Source organism: Podarcis gaigeae (genome assembly GCF_964106915.1).
Source record: "Podarcis gaigeae genome assembly, chromosome: 5".
Classification (NCBI taxonomy): Eukaryota; Metazoa; Chordata; class Lepidosauria; order Squamata; family Lacertidae; genus Podarcis; species Podarcis gaigeae.
In genome coordinates, this window is record NC_139681.1 from 41,670,096 (window position 1) to 41,689,055 (window position 18,960).

Consider the following 18,960-nt stretch of genomic DNA (forward strand, 5'->3'; position numbering starts at 1 on the left):
CCACATTCCGACCCTTTCTTTTCTTCCTATTTGAACTTCCCTCCCTTTCTCACATCTCCTCCTTCTCACCCTCCACAGCTACTCTCTGCCATTCTCACCTCTCCCCCCTTCCCTTTTCATCATTCCTCCTCTCCCGCCCCTGCAAGACCCCCTTTGAAAAGCGCAACACTTCTTAAAAGCGAGAAATGCCAAAGTCTGAATCTCCTGGGAAGCCCTTCCTTAACCCCCGGAAGTGTGTGAGGGCTAGAGGTAGCAGAGAGGGGAAATGCACTCTGCATGTGCTCAGAGGCCCCTCAAAATCCTGGTCAGTTCTTCCTCGAGCTCAGATCCCTTCTGCCCCTCTCTTTCTCTTACTCCCTTGGCTCTTCTTTCTCTGGCTTCATTCCCCTCTTTCGCCCGCCTCCCGTCTTCGCGTTGCTTCCATCTTCCCCCGAGTCGTCCTCCATCCTTTGCTCTTGGATTCCCCCCTCCCTTCGCCGCTCCTCACCCCCGCGTCTCTTTGATCTTATCTCCCCTCGCCCATCGCACTCCTCTTTTCTCTGCGGCGCGCCCCGTCGTGTTTGCTAGAGAGAAGTTGGAGGGCACCCGCGCCGTCCAGTCAATTGCAGCAAGGGCTGCGTGCGGCTCTGCCTCCTCCTCTTCCTTGTCCCGGGCTCCCTGCAACCTCAGCAGCAGCAGCAGCAGCGAGAACAGCCGCCGCGGGGGGCGTGGTCAGGCGGGAGGGGCTGCGAAGGGGCGGAGCTCCCGGCAGCGCCACAGAACGAAGTGGAGCCCCAACCGGCTCAGGACTGAGGCGCCGCTGCTGCGACCACTGCCGCTGCTCTCAGCCTCTATCCAGAGCCGGGGCACTGATGGGCATCCCTCGCCCCCCTGCCCCAGGCGCCGCGGATCTGAACCCCCAGCCGGGATCCCGCTGCCGCTGCCGCTCGCCTTCGCCGGTGGAATCGTACTGTAAGATGTAGAATGCTCCCGGTGCCGAGAGCCAAGCGGCAGCAGCCTCTCCTGTGGCCCGGGAATGCGGAGCCCCCAGCGCCTCCCTGGATTTGGATGGTCCCGAGCGCGGCGGGGCTCTTTCGGGTCGGGGGCGCCGCTGGGGTGGTGCCCCCTCCTCTGCTGCTCTCTTCGCCACCGCCGCCGCCTCCTCCTCCACCGCCTGCGCCGCTGATCCAGGGGGTTTCGGGCTGGCAACTTCCCTGCGATCCTTTCCTGCCTTTGATTGCACCGGAGCATCATTCCGCGGTTCATCAGCTTCCCTTTCTGAACGGGCAGGTAAGGAAGGAACCTTTGCCTCTTTGCCTGTCTCCCTTCACCACCATCTGCCTCCCTCCCCCCGCCTTCTTTATTCGTGCTTCTTTTTCTGGTTGCTTTGACGGAGGGTCCTGTTGGAAGCGCATTTCGCTTTTCCTCACTCCCATCGCGCCGGTTCTTTTCCGTGGTGGGTTCAAAAGCGCCCAGGAGAATGCGAAAGGGGGACATTGGGAAACTCGTTATGAGCCTTGGGAAACGCGTAAGCCGGCAGTGAAAGAGGTGGGAAGCAACTTCTGTCGCTGTCCGACGCGCCGTGGTGCTGAAGTTCGCCCGTAAATTTCCTCGCTGTTGCAGACGTGTGTCTGAGCCTTGCTGTTGAACCGCACTGTGTCTCCACCAGACTTTAAAGACAAGACGAGAGGGAAAGAAAGGGAGAGAGACCACATTAACTATTAATACGAAGCTATTGCTAATGCTGAGCTCGTTCCTTTTCACTCTCAAACCACACGGACTGCACATTTCTGAGCTTCATACGTTTATATAAAAAAAATAACACCCAAAATAGTGTGCCTTCCTTACAAGACTGCAGTCCTCTGACATTTAGGGCTCATTCTTTGCTCGTTGGTTTTTTTTTAGTAATGTCGCTCTCACGATTGCACTGGAAGGACACTGCCATAAGGTCTATGCCCTGCTACTCCCTTAATACTCATTCCTCTTGTTACCCTAATAAATCCATAAATAACAGGGCTGTGTATTTTACAGCTGTCATTCAGAATGTAGAATTGTTTACCATGGAAAACTCGATAAAATGTAGTTACATGAGCCTATTGCAGATGCATCCTAGTCACAAACTGGGCAGTGATTTGAAGGCTGGATTTGAGCATTTCTTTTCCATTACAAATCATCTTCCATACAGTCTGGATCATTGTATAAAGCTCATCTAAATAAAAACTACAGAAAGGTTATTCTAATATTGCAAGCAATGTTTCCTAACCATCTTAAACCAAAGTTATCACACTCTTTTAAAAATACCAGCATATTGGACCAGCTGGTGTATTCATTCAATGCACTACGCTGTTTTTACAATATTTGTGCCTGCTTCAGAAGGCTTTCCCAAGGTGTAGAACAGGACTGATTTAAGAGAGGATGTGTTGCAACCCCCCCCCTTGCTATGCCAGGATGCTACCACTAGAGGTATTAAATGTCTAAGAACTTGTGTTTCCCTTCATGTTTAGACATCTGCAAAATATTTATTTTAATAAAAGAAGAAAGTGGGTGGCTGCACATGAATCTGCTCATTAGGACTAACCCTCTCACCATTACTTTGAGTTTACTGTGACAGCATCAGCTGGACATATAAAGAAAATGCTAACATAAGCAATTGCATTCAGTGTCTTCTGCTCTGATGTTCTTTGATGTTATATGGCAGGCATTAGCTGTTCTTGATCACATATTAATTCAAGCAATAAATCTCATCATCACTGCTGGTTATACACACACACACATTGTAAGGCACATTTGAAAGTAGTGGTGGATGATCAGCTTAGAGATTAGCCTTAAGTATTTTTTAATACATGCACTAGATTTCATTGACTATGTTAATTATGGAATTAGTTATGTGTGGTGTTTAATGCCTCTGACATAAATTTGATGCTGTTTCACTGAGATGTTTGAACTCCAAATTCTTTGGATAAATTCCGGTTTCCTAATAAAATGTCTAAGCTAGAAATCTGTACTGGCACTTGATGGTTGTATGTAGGAACAGAGCATAGTGGTGAGTGAAAGACACACTCCAGGACCGAATGAAAATTTATGAACTTGGAGAACCATGGAATTGGATTGAAAGCAATAGCATTCCTCTAATTTGGATATACCAAAGGCCCTGTAGTTGCCTTTGATTTGCTATTGCCTGTGTAAAAGCTGAATGATCACTAATTTTAGTGAGGATTTTCATTTAGCATAACAGTTAAATTATGCTGTGTGTTATCCACCTGGCTATGGTTTTAAAACATTTGCTTGATGTCCAACAGTCTTGTCATATGAGCCGCTGCTTATAAAAACTGAAGTTTAGGATGTGAAACAACCACTGCTGTACCTGGGCAGGGACATGACTTGTAGCATCATTCTAGCACTGAGAACTGTCTCAAGACACCACACCAGTGCCGTGCTGTGGTTTGTCATGACTATATTCACAACAGCCAATACCATCAGATGTACTGCAGCATCAAGCAAAGGTGTTGTGCAGCACAGAATGGGGTGGAAATAGACTATGGAAGAGAGGTCTGTTTGAGGAGTGAATTGGGATGACTCATCTATGAGTAGGATTCCTGCTAGATTGCATCTAAAACAGAATTCAGGGTGAAATGTAGTACTCCATTGAGATAGGTTTCCTGAAATCATAGGCAGACATACTCATATCTACATAGCTTTAGTCAGATTCTAGCTGGTCTCCACTAATTCTTTTCCCTTACCATATTTAATATTAGATGTGTACTAGGATCACAGTCACTCTTCACCATGGTATTGTAGTTCTGAGTTGCTGCATAAGCCCTTAGTAGTAGTAATTTATAGCTGAACTCAGTAAATTTTGTATTGTTTCCCCACCCTAGTGAATTTTTTCATGTTTTGGAGGAAGCAAAAGGATACATAAGAATCATATAATGTGTGCTCAAAAATACATATGAAATAGAAATGAAAACATGAATAATTAACAAACAAAAGCTGTATGGACTAATATGTTAGAGTGTATTCTTACATTTTAAAAACTTTATTTTAGTGGATGTTTGGAGCCCATTCTCCAGTGATTGGATTTTCACCTTCTTCAAGTGTGGAGTTTGTCCCTCTTTTTCCTCAAGTATACACAACTGCTGCTCCACACCATTCTGGGAAAAGTTGGGTAGAAAAAAGGCTTCCAAATTGCAAGGTATGTTAAAATTTGTATTCTTCTTCACTTAACAGGCATTGAGATTTTGGAGGTAGAATTACATTACTGTACCAATATAAGGGGTACAATTCATTCATTTAAAATATTGATCTCAGTATTAAACTTCCAAATTGGCTTACAAATTTTGCAATTAAATATATGAATAACAGTGAATTAATAATGCTGTTTCTAACCATCCTGAATCTCAACCCAAAACTATATTTTCCTCCCTGAACCACAAACCTGACCAGAACCTGAGTCATTATTTAAAAGTTTCTGATGAACCTCAACTGGAAGACTCCTGAAATAAAATGAATTTGGCAATTGCCATTGTTGGTCATACTTAGAGTTAGAGCCATTGAAAACAGTGGACAAGTACTAAGTCTGTTGATTTCAGTTGATGTACTCTGAGTTTGACTTAGTTTGTGATGACCCAACAGAGCCAGGTTACCTGTTCATAATAAGGCCTTATGTGGAAAAGGTTCAGTTTGGTTGTGTATCTTTAAAGTTTCATTTATCGTTTATGGGAACTTTAGCTATGCTGTAGTTATGTATCTTTTTTCATGCTGCAAGCCACCTTGAGCACTGTTTGAACTTTGGAAAGGTGGTATACAAATAAAACGTATGCATATGTATGCATGCATGTAAATGAAGGCACTTGATGTGGTTCACTCACTGGCTCACCAGCAGCAGAATGAGCACATAAACCCTCCCTGATGTTAGTTTTAATTTATACATTTTGGAGTGCATCCTGGCTTCTGCACCCCACCCACTTCAAGAGAGCTGGGTCTAGAGACCATCAGCAGGGGTTGGACTGGAGGTATTCTTCAAGCTTCAGACAGAAACCACTGATGAAAAGCATCCTGTTGCAGGGAAAAAAAAGGGATAGGGTCCCATTGTGTTCATTGCCTCCCCCATGTTCCAGTGTTGAGCCAGGTAAAGGTAAAGGTAAAGGGACCCCTGACCATTAGGTTCAGTCGTGACCAACTCTGGGGTTGCAGCACTCATCTCACTTTATTGGCCAAGGGAGCCGGTGTACAGCTTCCGGGTCATGTGGCCAGCATGACTAAGCCGCTTCTGGCGAACCAGAGCAGCACACGGAAACGCCGTTTACTTTCCCGCCGGAGTGGTACCTATTTATCTACTTGCACTTTGACGTGCTTTCGAACTGCTAGGTTGGCAGGATCTGGGACCGAGCAACGGGAGCTCACCCTGTCGCGGGGATTCGAACCGCTGACCTTCTGATTGGAAAATCCTAGGCTCTGTGGTTTAAACCACAGTGCCACCCAGTGTTGAGCCAGACTGGGGACTAAAGATTCTAAGCTGTTGCTGATTTGATTTGAAACCTAGTCTTTCTAACCTAGATACAAAAAGAATTTATTTGCAGTGGCTGTGACTGGAGTGTCCCCGGGTGCAGAAGTCTGCTAGCCTGGTGACTTTAGAATCAGAAGGAAGTGAGTAGCTTCTTCCTGGTCCAGGAAACCTGAAGAAGCTCTCAGTCCATGCATTGAGGAGCCCTTAATGCAGTAATGGGGAGCACAATGTGGGTGGGGGGGGAGGGAGTAACTGGAAATGATATTCCACTCTGAGGTGTGCTTGTTTTGCAGGGGCCTAACAATATTTTGAGCATCCTTTATGCCAGGTAGTTAATCTACATAAGTCAGGATCATTACCCTATGTAGAAAAGGAAGATTTTAAGTACTGCTAGGTGAATGGGACCAAGGCCAAATGATAGCAGACTCCAAAAGATTAGAAGATGTAAGAAAGTGGACAGGCAGTGTATGTTTGATCAAAATATTGATAGGGGAATCCCAGCCTCGTGATGTGTGCTGATGTTAGACAGACTGTGTGAGAGAGGTATTTGTGATTTTATTTTATTTATTAAATTTCTATACCACCTTTTATCAAAGTATTACAGGGTGGTTTACAATATAAAAACTCAAAAATATATAACAAAGCAACAAACAAAAACAATACCCCCTCCCACATGCACAGTTTAGATGGTCATAGATTGTTTAATTAGCCAAAAGCCTGGCAGAAGATTAATGTTTTTGCCTGGTGCCAAAAGATACATAACAAAGACAGCAGGTTAGCCTCTCTGGGGAGAGCATTCTACATGCTGAGAACCACTACAGAAAAGGCCAGCTCTCAAGTTGCCACCCTCTGGACATCTTGTGGAGGAGGCATACAAAGAAGGGCCTCCAATGATGATTGCAGTGTCCAGGTCGGTTCATAAGAAGAAAACGTAAGGTTCAGCCTCACATTCCATTTCCATCATTGTAAGGAACAATTTATGAGCATTACCCAGATAACTAAATTATGGGGCAGTTAATGAATATAATAAAAAATGCAAGGATATAATAAGATTTTTCAAGTTTGATTCCACACACAAAAAGATCAGTAATTATTATTATTATTATTATTATTATTATTATTATTATTATTATTTATACCCCCCCCATCTGGTTGGGTTTTCCCCAGCCACTCTGGGCGGCTTCCAACAAAATATTAAAGTACAGTAATGCATTAAACATTAAAAGCTTCCCTAAACAGGGCTGCCTTCAGATGTCTTCTAAAAGTTTGGTAGTTGTTCTTCTCTTTGACATCTGGTGGGAGGGCATTCCACTACCGAGAAGGCCCTCTGCCTGGTTCCCTGTAACTTGGCTTCTTGCAGTGAGGGAGCCACCAGAAGGCCTTTGGTGCTGGACATCAGTGTCCGGGCAGAATGATGGGGGTGGAGACGCTCCTTCAGGTATACTGGACTGAGGCCGTTTAGGGCTTTAAAGGTCAGCACCAAGACTTTGAATTGTGCTCAGAAACGTACTGGGAGCCAATGTAGATCTTTCAAGACCAGTGTTATGTGATCTCGGCAGCCACTTCCAGTCACCAGTCTAGCTGTTGCATTCTGAATTAGTTGTAGTTTCAGGGTCACCTTCAAAGGTAGCCCTACATAGAGTGCATTGCAGTAATCCAAGCAAGAGATAACTAAAGCATGCACCACTCTGGCGAGACAGTCCACAGGCAGATAGGGTCTCAGCCTGCATACCAGAAGGAGCTGGTAAACAGCTGCCCTGGACACAGAATTGACCTGTGCCTCCATGGACAGCTGCGAGTCCAGAATGACTCCCAGGCTGTGCACCTGGTCTTTCAGGGACACAGTTACTCCATTCAGGACCAGGGAGTCCTCCACACCTGCCCATTTCCTGTCCCCTAAAAACAGTACTTCTGTCTTGTCAGGATTCAACCTCAATCTGTTAGCCACCATCCATCCTCCAACTGCCTCCAGGCACTCACACAGGACCTTCACCGCCTTCACTTGTTCTGATTTGAAAGAGAGGTAGAGCTGGGTATCATCTGCATATTGATGAATACCCAACCCAAACCCCCTGATGATCTCTCCCAGAGGCTGCACGTAGATGTTGAAAAGCATGGGGGAGGGGACAGAACCCTGAGGCACCCCACAAGTGTCTGAACACCCCACAGGGGTCTGAACACTCACCCCCACCCCCACTTTCTGAACACAGCCCAGGAGGAAGGAGCGGAACCACTGTATGATGGTGCCCCCAGCTCCCAGCCTCTCTAGACGGTCCAGAAGGATGTTATGGTCAATGGTATCAAATGCTGCTGAGAGATTCAGCAGAACTAGGAAACAGCTCTCACCTTTGTCCCTAGCCCACTGGAGATCATCGACCAGTGCAACCAAGGCAGTTTCAGTCCCATGATGAGGCCTGAATCCCGACTGGAAGGGATGCAGTATGTCAACTTGAAGGTATCATAAAACTTCCCTGGTTACTGATACTTGGTTGCAGCTGTCTTAGATTAATGGGCTTGCTCCACCTCACTGTGCAAATTGCCATTACTATGAGCTTCATATTTGTGAACTGAAGCAGTTCCTGAGCTTTTATTGGAACCTGAACTTTAACAATCTGGAACAGTATCATTTTCAGCAGAAATTGAGTTGGAGCCAACCAACCAACCAACCAACCAACCAACCAAACGGAATTGTTTGTCATAGATTTTTCCAACAAAACCCAATAGCATTAATGGCATTTCAGATATTGATAAAAGATCCCAGTCTCGTTAAGCTGTTTGAATCAATCCATATGTATTTGCAAAGTGGTCACACCAGATATCATGGAATGCCTCTGGGGAATTATTTTGAAAAATCCCCGTTTCAAAGCTTATTGAAAGCTCTCATTTGAGGAGAAGGCTTCTTGCCTACCAGTTTAATGATATTACCTTTCCATGGTGTAGGGATGCTTTCAAGGAAGCAATCCACTGTGTACATTCTACGCATAGCAAAGTTTTAGGAAATTAGTGCCATGAGTCTGCCTGCACATTTGGATTAACTCTTAGGCTTACCAAGATATATTAAGAAAATTAATAATGATTTTATTTGTTGTGTGTCTGTACCAAGATTCAGATATATGCACAACCTTGTTTTTAGGAAAGAATGTTATGGAGGAAGTGATATACATGCATCATTTGATATCATATGATTTATGCATCATGGCCAGGGTCAAAAGGATTGGGCATGCCAAGTGGGTTTGTTGTTGTTGTTGTTGTTGTTGTTGTTTTTAAAAATGATTTTCTTTTTTGAATGTCAGACTTCCATGTTATATAACAAACACAAAGCAATTTTTTTTTGTGGCCACAAATTTTGTCATTTGATAAACAGAATCCCAGAGTCTCCTCAAAGACATGTAATTTGGATAGTCTTTTAGGGCTCTGGCATTTATATATGAATCAATAGTCTCAAAAGTGGAAATGCATTCACAGTGGGTATAGTATTTCTCCTAATGAAATCAATAAGAAACTTCCAATTTTAATGGAGCAGGTTTGAAGCTTATGTAGCTTGAATACTATCTTGCGTTAAAAAAGGTAAGTACCATGCCTGCCACAATTAATCAGCTGAATTGTTTAAAACACCATTGCTCCACTAAAAGGTATCCCTGATTAACTGGGAAGCAGATATATAGATATATAGGGATAGAGATAGAGACCTTAGAGACCAACTTAGTTGGTCTCTAAGGTGCTTCTGGTTTGTTTCGACTATGGCAGACCAACACAACTACCTACCTGTAACAAGATAGAGATAGAGATCGTCCGAGCCAGAGGAGGTTATATATGCTTTAGCCCATTGAAACCAATGGAACTTGAGTGACAGTTGTTAAGTGGGGTGGATGTGAAGTGGTGGATTATCTGCAGTTTCCAAAGTTCTACCAGCTTGCAGCAGTCAAGGTAGAAGGCAGTGGGATGGACTTACCTTATATTTGTTCATATATGTATCTTTTTATAAAAAAATAATAAATCCCCCTATTGGTTGCAGTAAAACAAAATTATTTACCTCGGTTCTTGAGTGCATGGGGAGCCAAATCTTGAGGCTCTCCAGAGAATGAAGGGTCTTTGGGTACAGGCTGCAATCTGTCCCAGCTTCTCACTGCATTAAAAGGTTTGTTCCAAGGCCTAATGCCAACTGCCATGGATAGAAGCACCTCCAGTGGTAAATCTATGGCTATGGAGATTTTTGTGCGTGTAGCCTCCCCACCTCTCCATGAGTGGAGAGGAACCTCTGCCATATCCTAACCCTCTCTAGTCAGTGGATCTGGGCATTGGGATTGCTTTCTCTCTCTCTCTCTCTCTCTCTCTCTCTCTCTCTCTCTCTCTTACAGGGCTAAAGTGTGACAAAGTTATTTTGCATCAAATCCATTATTTTTTATTGTAAGTACTCATAAAAGATGTAGATGAAACAGGAGTTTTCTTTTTACTTGAAGGAAGCAATGCAGTCTGGTGATGTTAACTGGTTGCCTTTCATTCTCTCACTCAAGTCTTATTCATTGATCAGTGGATTTATCAGTGAATAGTGAATGGCACAACTGCACCCACTGCAAACAATATCTCAGCTTTATTTTCCATTCCTCTGCCGGTACAATTATTTTCTATTCCAAATTTTTAAGCTATATATTTGTTCTGGCAGTGCTGTTTACAAAGGTTTGACATCCGATCGCTTGGGTAGATACAGAGAATTCAGATAATTAGAAGCTTTTCAGAAAGCCAAGGTTAATCTGATAATGGAGAGTTCCAATGAATGTTAAAGGAGCCATAGCAGTCAATTGAATTATATCATGAGCAATGTTTTTCTCTTTTTCTTTCTCCTCTTCTGGGCAGATTTATTTAAACAATGCATTTGCTCTGGATTCATCATGGATACATCCTGAGGAGCTACGAATCTACCAGGGACATGATAAACCTCTTGTTATGACAAATCAAGTAGCTGTGGCTTTATCTAGGCCAGCTACTGCCCCTAGGCCTCTTCCTGCAGTGGTGTTAACACCCCAGCCTATTCCAGGTTAGTTAAAAATAAATAACTATGTTCTTGAGCTCTATGTTTTCCTTCCTGTTAATCTGTGCAATTTGCAGCAATGTTTTATTTTGAATTCAAAGCTGTTTCTTTTGAGGAGGCTGTATTCATTTTGGTTGAAGCCGGATGCAGATATATGCAGACTCACTTGAATGCCATCCTAGAGATTATTCAGCAATTGAGATAAATCAGGGAGGACATGAAGGGTGACTACATAGTGGCTATCGTGTTATGCAGTTTAGCCCAGCCATTTGCTCTGCTGATAAACGCCCTGGAAACCAAACCAGAAGCTGATTTGACATCAAGTTATGTCTTTTCCAAACTCTTTGAGGAGCATCATAGGAGAAATGAATGTCTTGATGGTGAATGTAGCACAGACCCTTGTCAAGGTCAATCTCTTAAGGCTACCGGAAAGCAAAAAGACCAAAGAAAATGTTTTCACTGTGGGAAAATGGGACATCTAAGGAAATACTGCCTCAAGTGGAAGTTTGAGCAGCGCAAGCAAGCTCAAAAGAGACTCAGTCCCTAAGCAAAGGATGCAAGTGATGCTTCTACAGAAAGCTTGGGACACAAGCCTCAAAGCTATCCACAACAGAATGCCTCATCACTGGTATGTTGTTTCTGGCACAAGCAGTCACATGTCAAATGCCAAGTCCTTCATTGCATCACTCAATCCAAACGACCAGATTTACTTTGCTGATGGGAACACCATCACTGCTGAAGGGAAGGACCAAGGCTTTCTCAAGTGTGTCCAGCCAAGGGACAAGTTGAAGCTCATTCCCATACTCAACAAGTTGTATGTTCTTGATCTCTGTGGAAGTTTCTCCATGGCCTACCTTCTTGAGAGTGAAGCAGAATTATTTGAAAAACTGAAGGATTATGTAACATTCACCAGCAAAAAATTCCAGAGAAAAGTGCAAGTGCTTCACACGGACAAAAGTGGTGAATTTACTGGTCATAATATCAAGCAGTTTCTCAAGGAGAATGACATACAGCATCAAACCACTGCTCTGTATATGCCCTCTCAAAATGGCATCACTGAGAGAAAGCATCACTCGCTAATGGAAATGTCAATGAGCATGCTGATTGATGCTGCTGTCTCAAGGAAGTTCTGGGGTGAAGCCTGAATGCAGCCAACCACCTAGAGAAGAGAAAGCAATAGACACTACACCCTTTAAAAAATGATATTGAAAGAAACCCTGAGTATGCTGTCTCAGAGTTTTGGGGCTGTAAGGTTTATGCCTTACTTCTGCCTGAAAAATGCACCAAACTGCAAAATGTGCCAAACTGTAGCAGGCTTGTTGATAGGTTACAGCAAATCCTGCAAAAGCTACAAAATTCTGGATCCTAGTACAAAGTTGCTGTCTTCAACACAGTGTACTTTGATGGGACACCATAACCTGATGCATTGAAAGAGCCAAGTGATTATTCCAATCTAATTCACCCAAGGCGCAAGGTCTGCTAACAGAACCTTCCCTGCACACCACCACTTTATCAGAGGTGAGGCAGCAGTGGAAGTCTCTCATATACATAGGTTCTGGACACCTCCACACATGTTTGCCTCAGCATGCTGAGATGGGAAATGGCATTCCAATAGTCTGCTTGGGGAGGGGGGGCCACATGTGTTGAGTTAATCTAACCTTCATGTGGCTGTTTTACCACATGCCCAACCCAGCAAGAGCCCGCCGGAATAGCTTAGTTTGCTGTCAAACAACAAAATTAGCTTTTTAAGAAGCTGAGCCAACTTTCTGTAGAATATTAATTTCAAATGTGTATTTTTAGCACTCAAATTATCCCATGTAGATGGTTATTAACATGGATGGTTAATTGATCCATCAGTTCATTAAAACCAACTTACATACCACAATATGCATGAAATCAATTCCATAAATTTGCATATCTCAGGTACGGTACACAGCTAAGCAAGCTGAAATTGGTTGATTTGTTTGCTGTTTTTCAGTATATGCCAAGAAAGGGCCAGAAGATATATCTTTCAAAGGATAAATCTGGACTTGTATTTTATGGATTCCCCCAAAAGCATACTAATTGGCAGCAATTCTGATTTTTTTTTTTAAGCCTCTGAATAATGATAATTAGAGAATGCAATGCATAGCGAACCACTTGAATTTTTAAAGATTGTATTGGTCCTTCCTCCATTTGCTTAGATAAAAAAATGTATTTCAAACAATAACCAGATGGTAATTGCCCTGTCTTATTTTTACAGCTTTTCTTCTTAATGGAAAACAGTATTGCTTTAATGCAATTTTCTTCTTTCTTGTATTTTCCCAGAATAGTGCTACACAATGAGAAGAGATAATTTTCTCATACAGCACAGAGTTTCTTTGTTGGCGGAAAAATTTGATTCCTTGCCAGCTAGCAAGACTTATTTATTCCAATTAGCTTAGATTTTTATTTTGCATTGATACATGTCGGACAAGTTAGATAATTCTTGAACTTCAATGGCTTTTCAGATGTTTTACACAAAGCTGTCTTATCTTCTTGCTGCTCTTCACTATTGACCCGCTATTGTGCCTTCCACTGAAAATTATACAAAACCATAAAATACTCTGCGGCTGGACAAAATAACAGGGCTGTGTATTTATCTACATCTGGATGAGAAAGAGAGTTGTGGTCTACATCCCAGCAAGGATCCATTATTAGCAGTCATTCCAGCTAATGGCCAGATATTACAAGAACACCAAACTGAAATCTATTGTTGCATTTTGATCTTTCTGTTCATTGGAAGAATAAGAGCAATTGACTTACTGTGAGTTTTTCACATTATACTCTTTTTTAAAAGGGGGTATAATGTGGAAAACGTGGCTCCTTAGGATAGGCCATTATTTTGGTACTAGCTAGTTTGTTGGTGAACTCTATTCATGTAACTGGCAGTCCACTTATTTGGGGACTATATTGTAACCTTTCAGAAAGATGGAAGATGCCTTGGAGGACAAACTCCTTTTGTTGATGAAGCTGACATAAGTAGTTCACATGAACTACTGGAATACTAGTTGCTGGAAACCACAGGAGGGGAAAATGCTCATGTACTTGAATCTAGCTTGCAAGTTTCCCATAGGCATCTGGCTGGGCACAGTGAAGAACAGGATGCTGGACCAGATAGGCAGGCTCTTCTTATGTTCCCATGGAAGGCAAATGGGGAGATGGAAGGCAAGTGAAATATCTGATTGGGAGTAGAGGGTGGGGGTGGTTAAAGCAAAATTTCCAATAGGAAACTACAGTAATCCCTTCCTTCAGGATTCTGCTAACTTTTAATGCTTTGGTGCAGCAGCAGATTTCACTCTTTTCAGCTGATTTACCTTCTGTGTAGCAGCTTTAGTTCAGGGAGCTTCTGTTTCATTAATTTGATTTCCAGTGGCAGCCATATTAGTTTGTCGCAGCAATAAAATAAAATAAAATATAAAGAAATGAATGTCATAATAATGGACTACAGTCCACTTCATCTGATGCAAGTGGTTTTGAGAGACCTGTGTTAAAGCCAATTTAAAGTTTACAGGAAAGGGTCCCAGAAGCTTTCCTGATCATGCGTTGGAGATTACACAAACTGGACACTGTGCTACTGTCGTTTTATGCTATCAAACTCCTGTTGCTCTGTTACTTTTGCAAGTCTACCAGCTAAACTTATTCCATTAAAGATCAATCCTGTGGGAAAGGTGGAGTTCTGTAAAAGACAACTGTGGGAACAGATGGGTCAGGCATAGAGGCCCATGAAGACTGTGCTCCTATATCTCAGAGGGTATTTGTTAGTGGTCCCTTTTGGTGAATGATAACTTGATGATAGTAATGCCGTACAGAAGATTTCCACCAACCTGGTGCCCTCTAGATGTTGATGGACTACGAGTCCCATCACAACTGTGCACTGGTTCTGCTGGCTGGGCCTGATGGGAAATGTAGTCCAAAACACATGAAGCACACTAGGTTGTGGGATGCTGTTATGCAGTGACCAAAAGAAGGAAGATTACTAAGCTCTGGTTTGCATAGCTTGCTTGGAATACTGAAGCATAAAACAATCCAGTACACAAAGAACTGTTGATACTAAAATTCTTTTCAATTGTTCTTCTGTGGAAGTTGTGCTGGGAAGATTGCATTGATGAGACACTTATTTGTCGAATAATGTGTGTGAAGGAATGTAATTTCTTTTAGAACAGTTTTAATGTGATTGTCATGACTGAACATATATAAGGATTTATGGTAAGAAACAGAATATTCACATAAGGAATTCCACTGTCCATAATTATTAGCATTCCCTCTCTCCCAAGTGGAGTGACAGCTGAATAAATAAAAACAGATTGCTCATTCATTATGAAATATTGAAGGCTGGCAAAGCTCAGATGTCTGATTTGGCAATTGCAAATACCTGGAAGCTGATTTTTTTTCTGTAGGAAAGAGCAATGGGTCAATATACTATGGCAGATAAAATCAGATTTCAGAAACCTACATAATCTTTTTGTTGACCCAAAGATAGAAAAAATGACACATTATTTTATCACCTAGGAATTATAGGTTATTTCCTTGTTCTTTCCCAACTCTGGTCAATATTTGTTGTTTAAACAGAGGACAGACTGCAAGGCAAAAATAATTTTGTCTGCTTCAGTTTGTGAAGGGTCAAAGGACTCAAGTCATTTAATGATAAGTTAGCAATGTTCTTATTTTATCTGATGTGCCACCTAAAAAGCAGGTGTACATAATCAACCATTCATTAGATACTGCTTCATTTGTCAAGGTCAGCTTGACCTTCAGCCAAGTTACACATAGCCTTTTGATTACTGTGAAGTAGCTTTGATTTCCAAGGAAAGCTACTTCATTGAACTTAATATTTCAACATGTGCAACATTAGTTAGCATATTTCTTTTCTTCCCTAAAAGCCATACACATTTATTATGCTTTCTGCAGTTCTCGGGAGTAAGTAGTAACATGGCAGAAAGTCAAGGGAAATTGGAAAGCTCAAGGGAAGCTGGAATAATTTTAAAGGAATGGATTGAAGTTATAGGCTTGTTCAGTAGCCTGATTGCAACCTCTGCATAGTTTCTGTGGGATTTGGGGTCCATGCACTGTATTATTATGATCTACTGACTGGTGCAGAGCCAGTGTTTTTTAATGGCCAGAGAGCAGGTGCAGCAGGTCATTCTATCAACTGTTTCCCTATTTGTGTGCTGAGAATAATGATATCTATAGCACCTATAGGTTTTTGACAGCCTGGACTCCATTGTCAGCCACAGCTTGAGCAGCTAGAAGGAGCCAGCTTCCTCCCCCATTCCCTGCAGAAGTAGCACATGTTTCGCTTGCAAAGTGTCCTAGGTTTAGTCCCTGGCTTTTCCAGTTAAGACTAGGAATGACTTATTTTTGAAACCCTGGGGAGTCAGTGTAGGCAGTACTGAGCAAGATGGAGCAGTAGCCAGACTTGGTATTCAGTGGATTCTTGTGCCTGGGAGATCTTTTGATCAAAAGGCAAGGTATTCATTGAAACACAGGCATGCACACCCACATATATGACAAACATGCATATATGTGTTGGCATATATAAATGCTGCAAACAGTAAATACATATTTAAATATCGTTTGGTACTAGTTAAGCTAACAGACTGCCACAGTGTTTTCACACTTTGTAACAGCTATGGAAATCTTTGGCCTGAAGATCTAATTGAGCTTCCTATATCTCTCCATTTGGCTTGTGAAACTGTTTTGGCCCATCCACATCCACCTGCCCCACATCTTATGTTATATATGATGCCAGGTGTGGGGCAGGTAAAGATGTGACTCCCTATCAAAACAGAGAATGGTATTCAACTACGTTTTCCTCATAGCAGACCCTTTGAAATCAATGAATGTGACCGAGTTAGGCCTATTAAGTTCCATATGTCTACTCTGAGTAACACTTAGCTGACTACCGCCCAACATTCTCAGGTCCTGTGCCTCTGTAGGCATCGGTGTTTGCAAAGACAACAATCAGCTGATTTTTGGCACTTCAAAAACCGTGCAGGGAAAGGTAAACTAGCCACCTGATATCTTTGTGGAGTAAGATGACTGCAAGGTGGGCAATATTGTCAATATTGGCTGAAAGTGGAAGGAGATAGGAATCCAGGCCATTAGCTGGGTCTAGTCCCTCAACCCTGTTGTCACATGAGCCATGGAGAATGGGGGTACAAGACTAATCTCCAAATATGTTTGGAATGGTCAAATGAAATGTGAGACTTGCAAAGTTTGGTAGACACTATCTAGATGCTTTAGATTTTCATAGTTTATGTCATTGGGCAAAAGGAACTGAACCTTAATGTTATAAGTGCCAGTAGCTTTAGTGTTTCACTGTGCACCGACAGAACTTCATGGTCTCTGTCTAGGACCATGAAACTGTGTGTTCGGGCCTCTGTCAGCTTCAGGGATATGCAACATCAGCCCATATGATTTGCAGGCTGAATGGACCACCTGCACTGGCAAGGCCTATTTGTGCAAATTTCTGCCAACCCTGTCCTTTCAGCTCCACTCCCCCAGCTGAAGCTCTTGACCTCAGGAATGGCATCCTCTAATTAAGCATCTTGATGCAGTCATGTGTACCAGGCAGTCACAGCAACATTTGCTGTCTTGCAGTGATTTAAGCAGCTGTTGAAGGCAAGTGAGTACTCTGGTATCTGGAGTTGAGTCCAAGAACAAGCAGGAATTGGAACTGAGAAGTGGTCCAGAGGTCAAAGCCCACGGTAAAGGCAGGAATACAAACCAAAGACCAAGCCTGAAGTTGGGATTAAATATTTAGCCAAAGAACACAGAGGAATGCTCAGGGGCCAGAAAGACCCGCTGCTCAGATATTTTATAGTCCTTAAGAATGTTTAATTCTCAGAGTGTGCGCAGGCTACAGTTGCTCATTGGTGAGAGAAATAAACTCTTCATAAGCTCAGAGGCACTCACTATCATTACTTCATTGATATTTGTGCCTAGTAATTCTGTGCCATGGATTTACTGAGCTGTTTTTGAATATGAATCAGTGTATGTGATTGGTAACCCAGTACACGTGAGCACCAAGGTGTCCACACAAGATTTCCTTGGTGCCTATGGGCACCAGGTTGACAATTCTCTCTTTTTATCTTATTTCTTGATGTGGCAGATCAGTTGCTAGAGCTGGAAGGCTCTGTGCCCTTGCAATCAAACTGGGTTTGAAGGATGTGGAAGGAAGGTGGGAGTACTCTCTCCTCCACTATCCAGTGGCCTATCCTGTGTACTTGCTTGTGGCATGCTAGCAATGTGAAGTTGGCTGTGAATGCTTGCTTCACCCCATGAAATGACTGAGAGAGATGCACTTGGACAGACAGAGAGATAGAGATCTGTATATCTAGCAGGCATAGGCAAACTCAGCCCTCCAGGTGTTTTGGGAGTACAACTCCCATCATCCCTAGCTAACAGGATCAGTGGTCAGGGATGATGGGCGTTGTAGTCCCAAAACATATGCAGGCCGAGTTTGCCTATGCCTGATATATAGTGTGCATGTCTGTGTGTGTGGTGTTACTTTTATCTATAGCTGACCAAATTATACAGATTTGTCTAGTTGTTGTTTTTTTAAAGTTCTTTATCTGTATTATGAATATTTTACATTGTTTTATATAAGCTGCTTAGAGGGGGTTTTCTGAATAAGCAGTATATACATCTTGCTAAATAAACAAAAATAAATCAGATTGATATGAGTGCTGGCCAACATGAGAGAAGAAGCAAGCAGCAGGAGTTTGTGCTAGTGAGATGGGAGCAGCTGTCACTTGCTGCAATCAGTGTGAGTCCCTTTGTAAAGGAGGTGACATTACTTTGAGGAGTTGGGTTATTTAAGGAACAAAAAAATAACCTGATTTATACTACATGCCACTTCTGCTGCAAGAAAACAACAGCAGCAGCAAAAGGCTATTGTTTGGTCTAGAGCAGCCCTTTTAATTCACCAGGCATATTCCAAAAGGCTCAGCAACAAAGGTTCTCAAAGCCTTGAAGCCAATGTGTGCCTGACAACAGGCCTTAACAAATTCAGAGTCAATCACAGTTATGATTAGATGGTGGACTTAGGAGGGAGCCTTGCCTAACCCACAACTGCATGCATTGTTGAAGCCTGAGTGCTCTTCATTTGAGAGTGGGGATGTGCTAGCTGTTGTTGTTTAGTCGTTTAGTTGTGTCCAGCTCTTCGTGACCCCATGGATCAGGGCATGCCAGGCACTCCTGTCTTCCACTGCCTCCTGCAGTTTGGTCAGTCTCACCCCACATTTAATTACATCCCTATTGTCCCCCAAACATTAGAGGGCAAAGTATGTAGTACTCATAAAGGCTCTCTGTGAGATAGAGATCACATTTACACCATACATTGCACATGGCTCCCTGCCTCCCTGAGAATCCTGGGGATTGTAGTTTATTAAGGGTTCCTGGAATTGTAGCTACAGTTCCCAGG

General features: G+C 42.7%; 1 protein-coding gene across 2 annotated transcripts in view; it reads left to right on the forward strand.

The window, feature by feature from the left end:
• Window positions 1-598: 598 nt before the first annotated feature.
• TCERG1L (transcription elongation regulator 1 like) overlaps window positions 599-18,960 on the forward strand; it is a 159,146-nt gene continuing 140,784 nt past the window's right edge. The window contains exons 1-3 of one of the 2 annotated variants that reach the window (XM_083741068.1): window positions 599-1,269; window positions 4,025-4,171; window positions 10,340-10,520. In XM_083741068.1, coding sequence (XP_083597194.1) covers window positions 964-1,269; window positions 4,025-4,171; window positions 10,340-10,520 — 634 coding nt within the window. In that variant the 5' untranslated portion in view covers window positions 599-963. The remainder of the gene's footprint in view (window positions 1,270-4,024; window positions 4,172-10,339; window positions 10,521-18,960) is intronic. The other variant, XM_083741067.1, reaches the window with a different exon arrangement.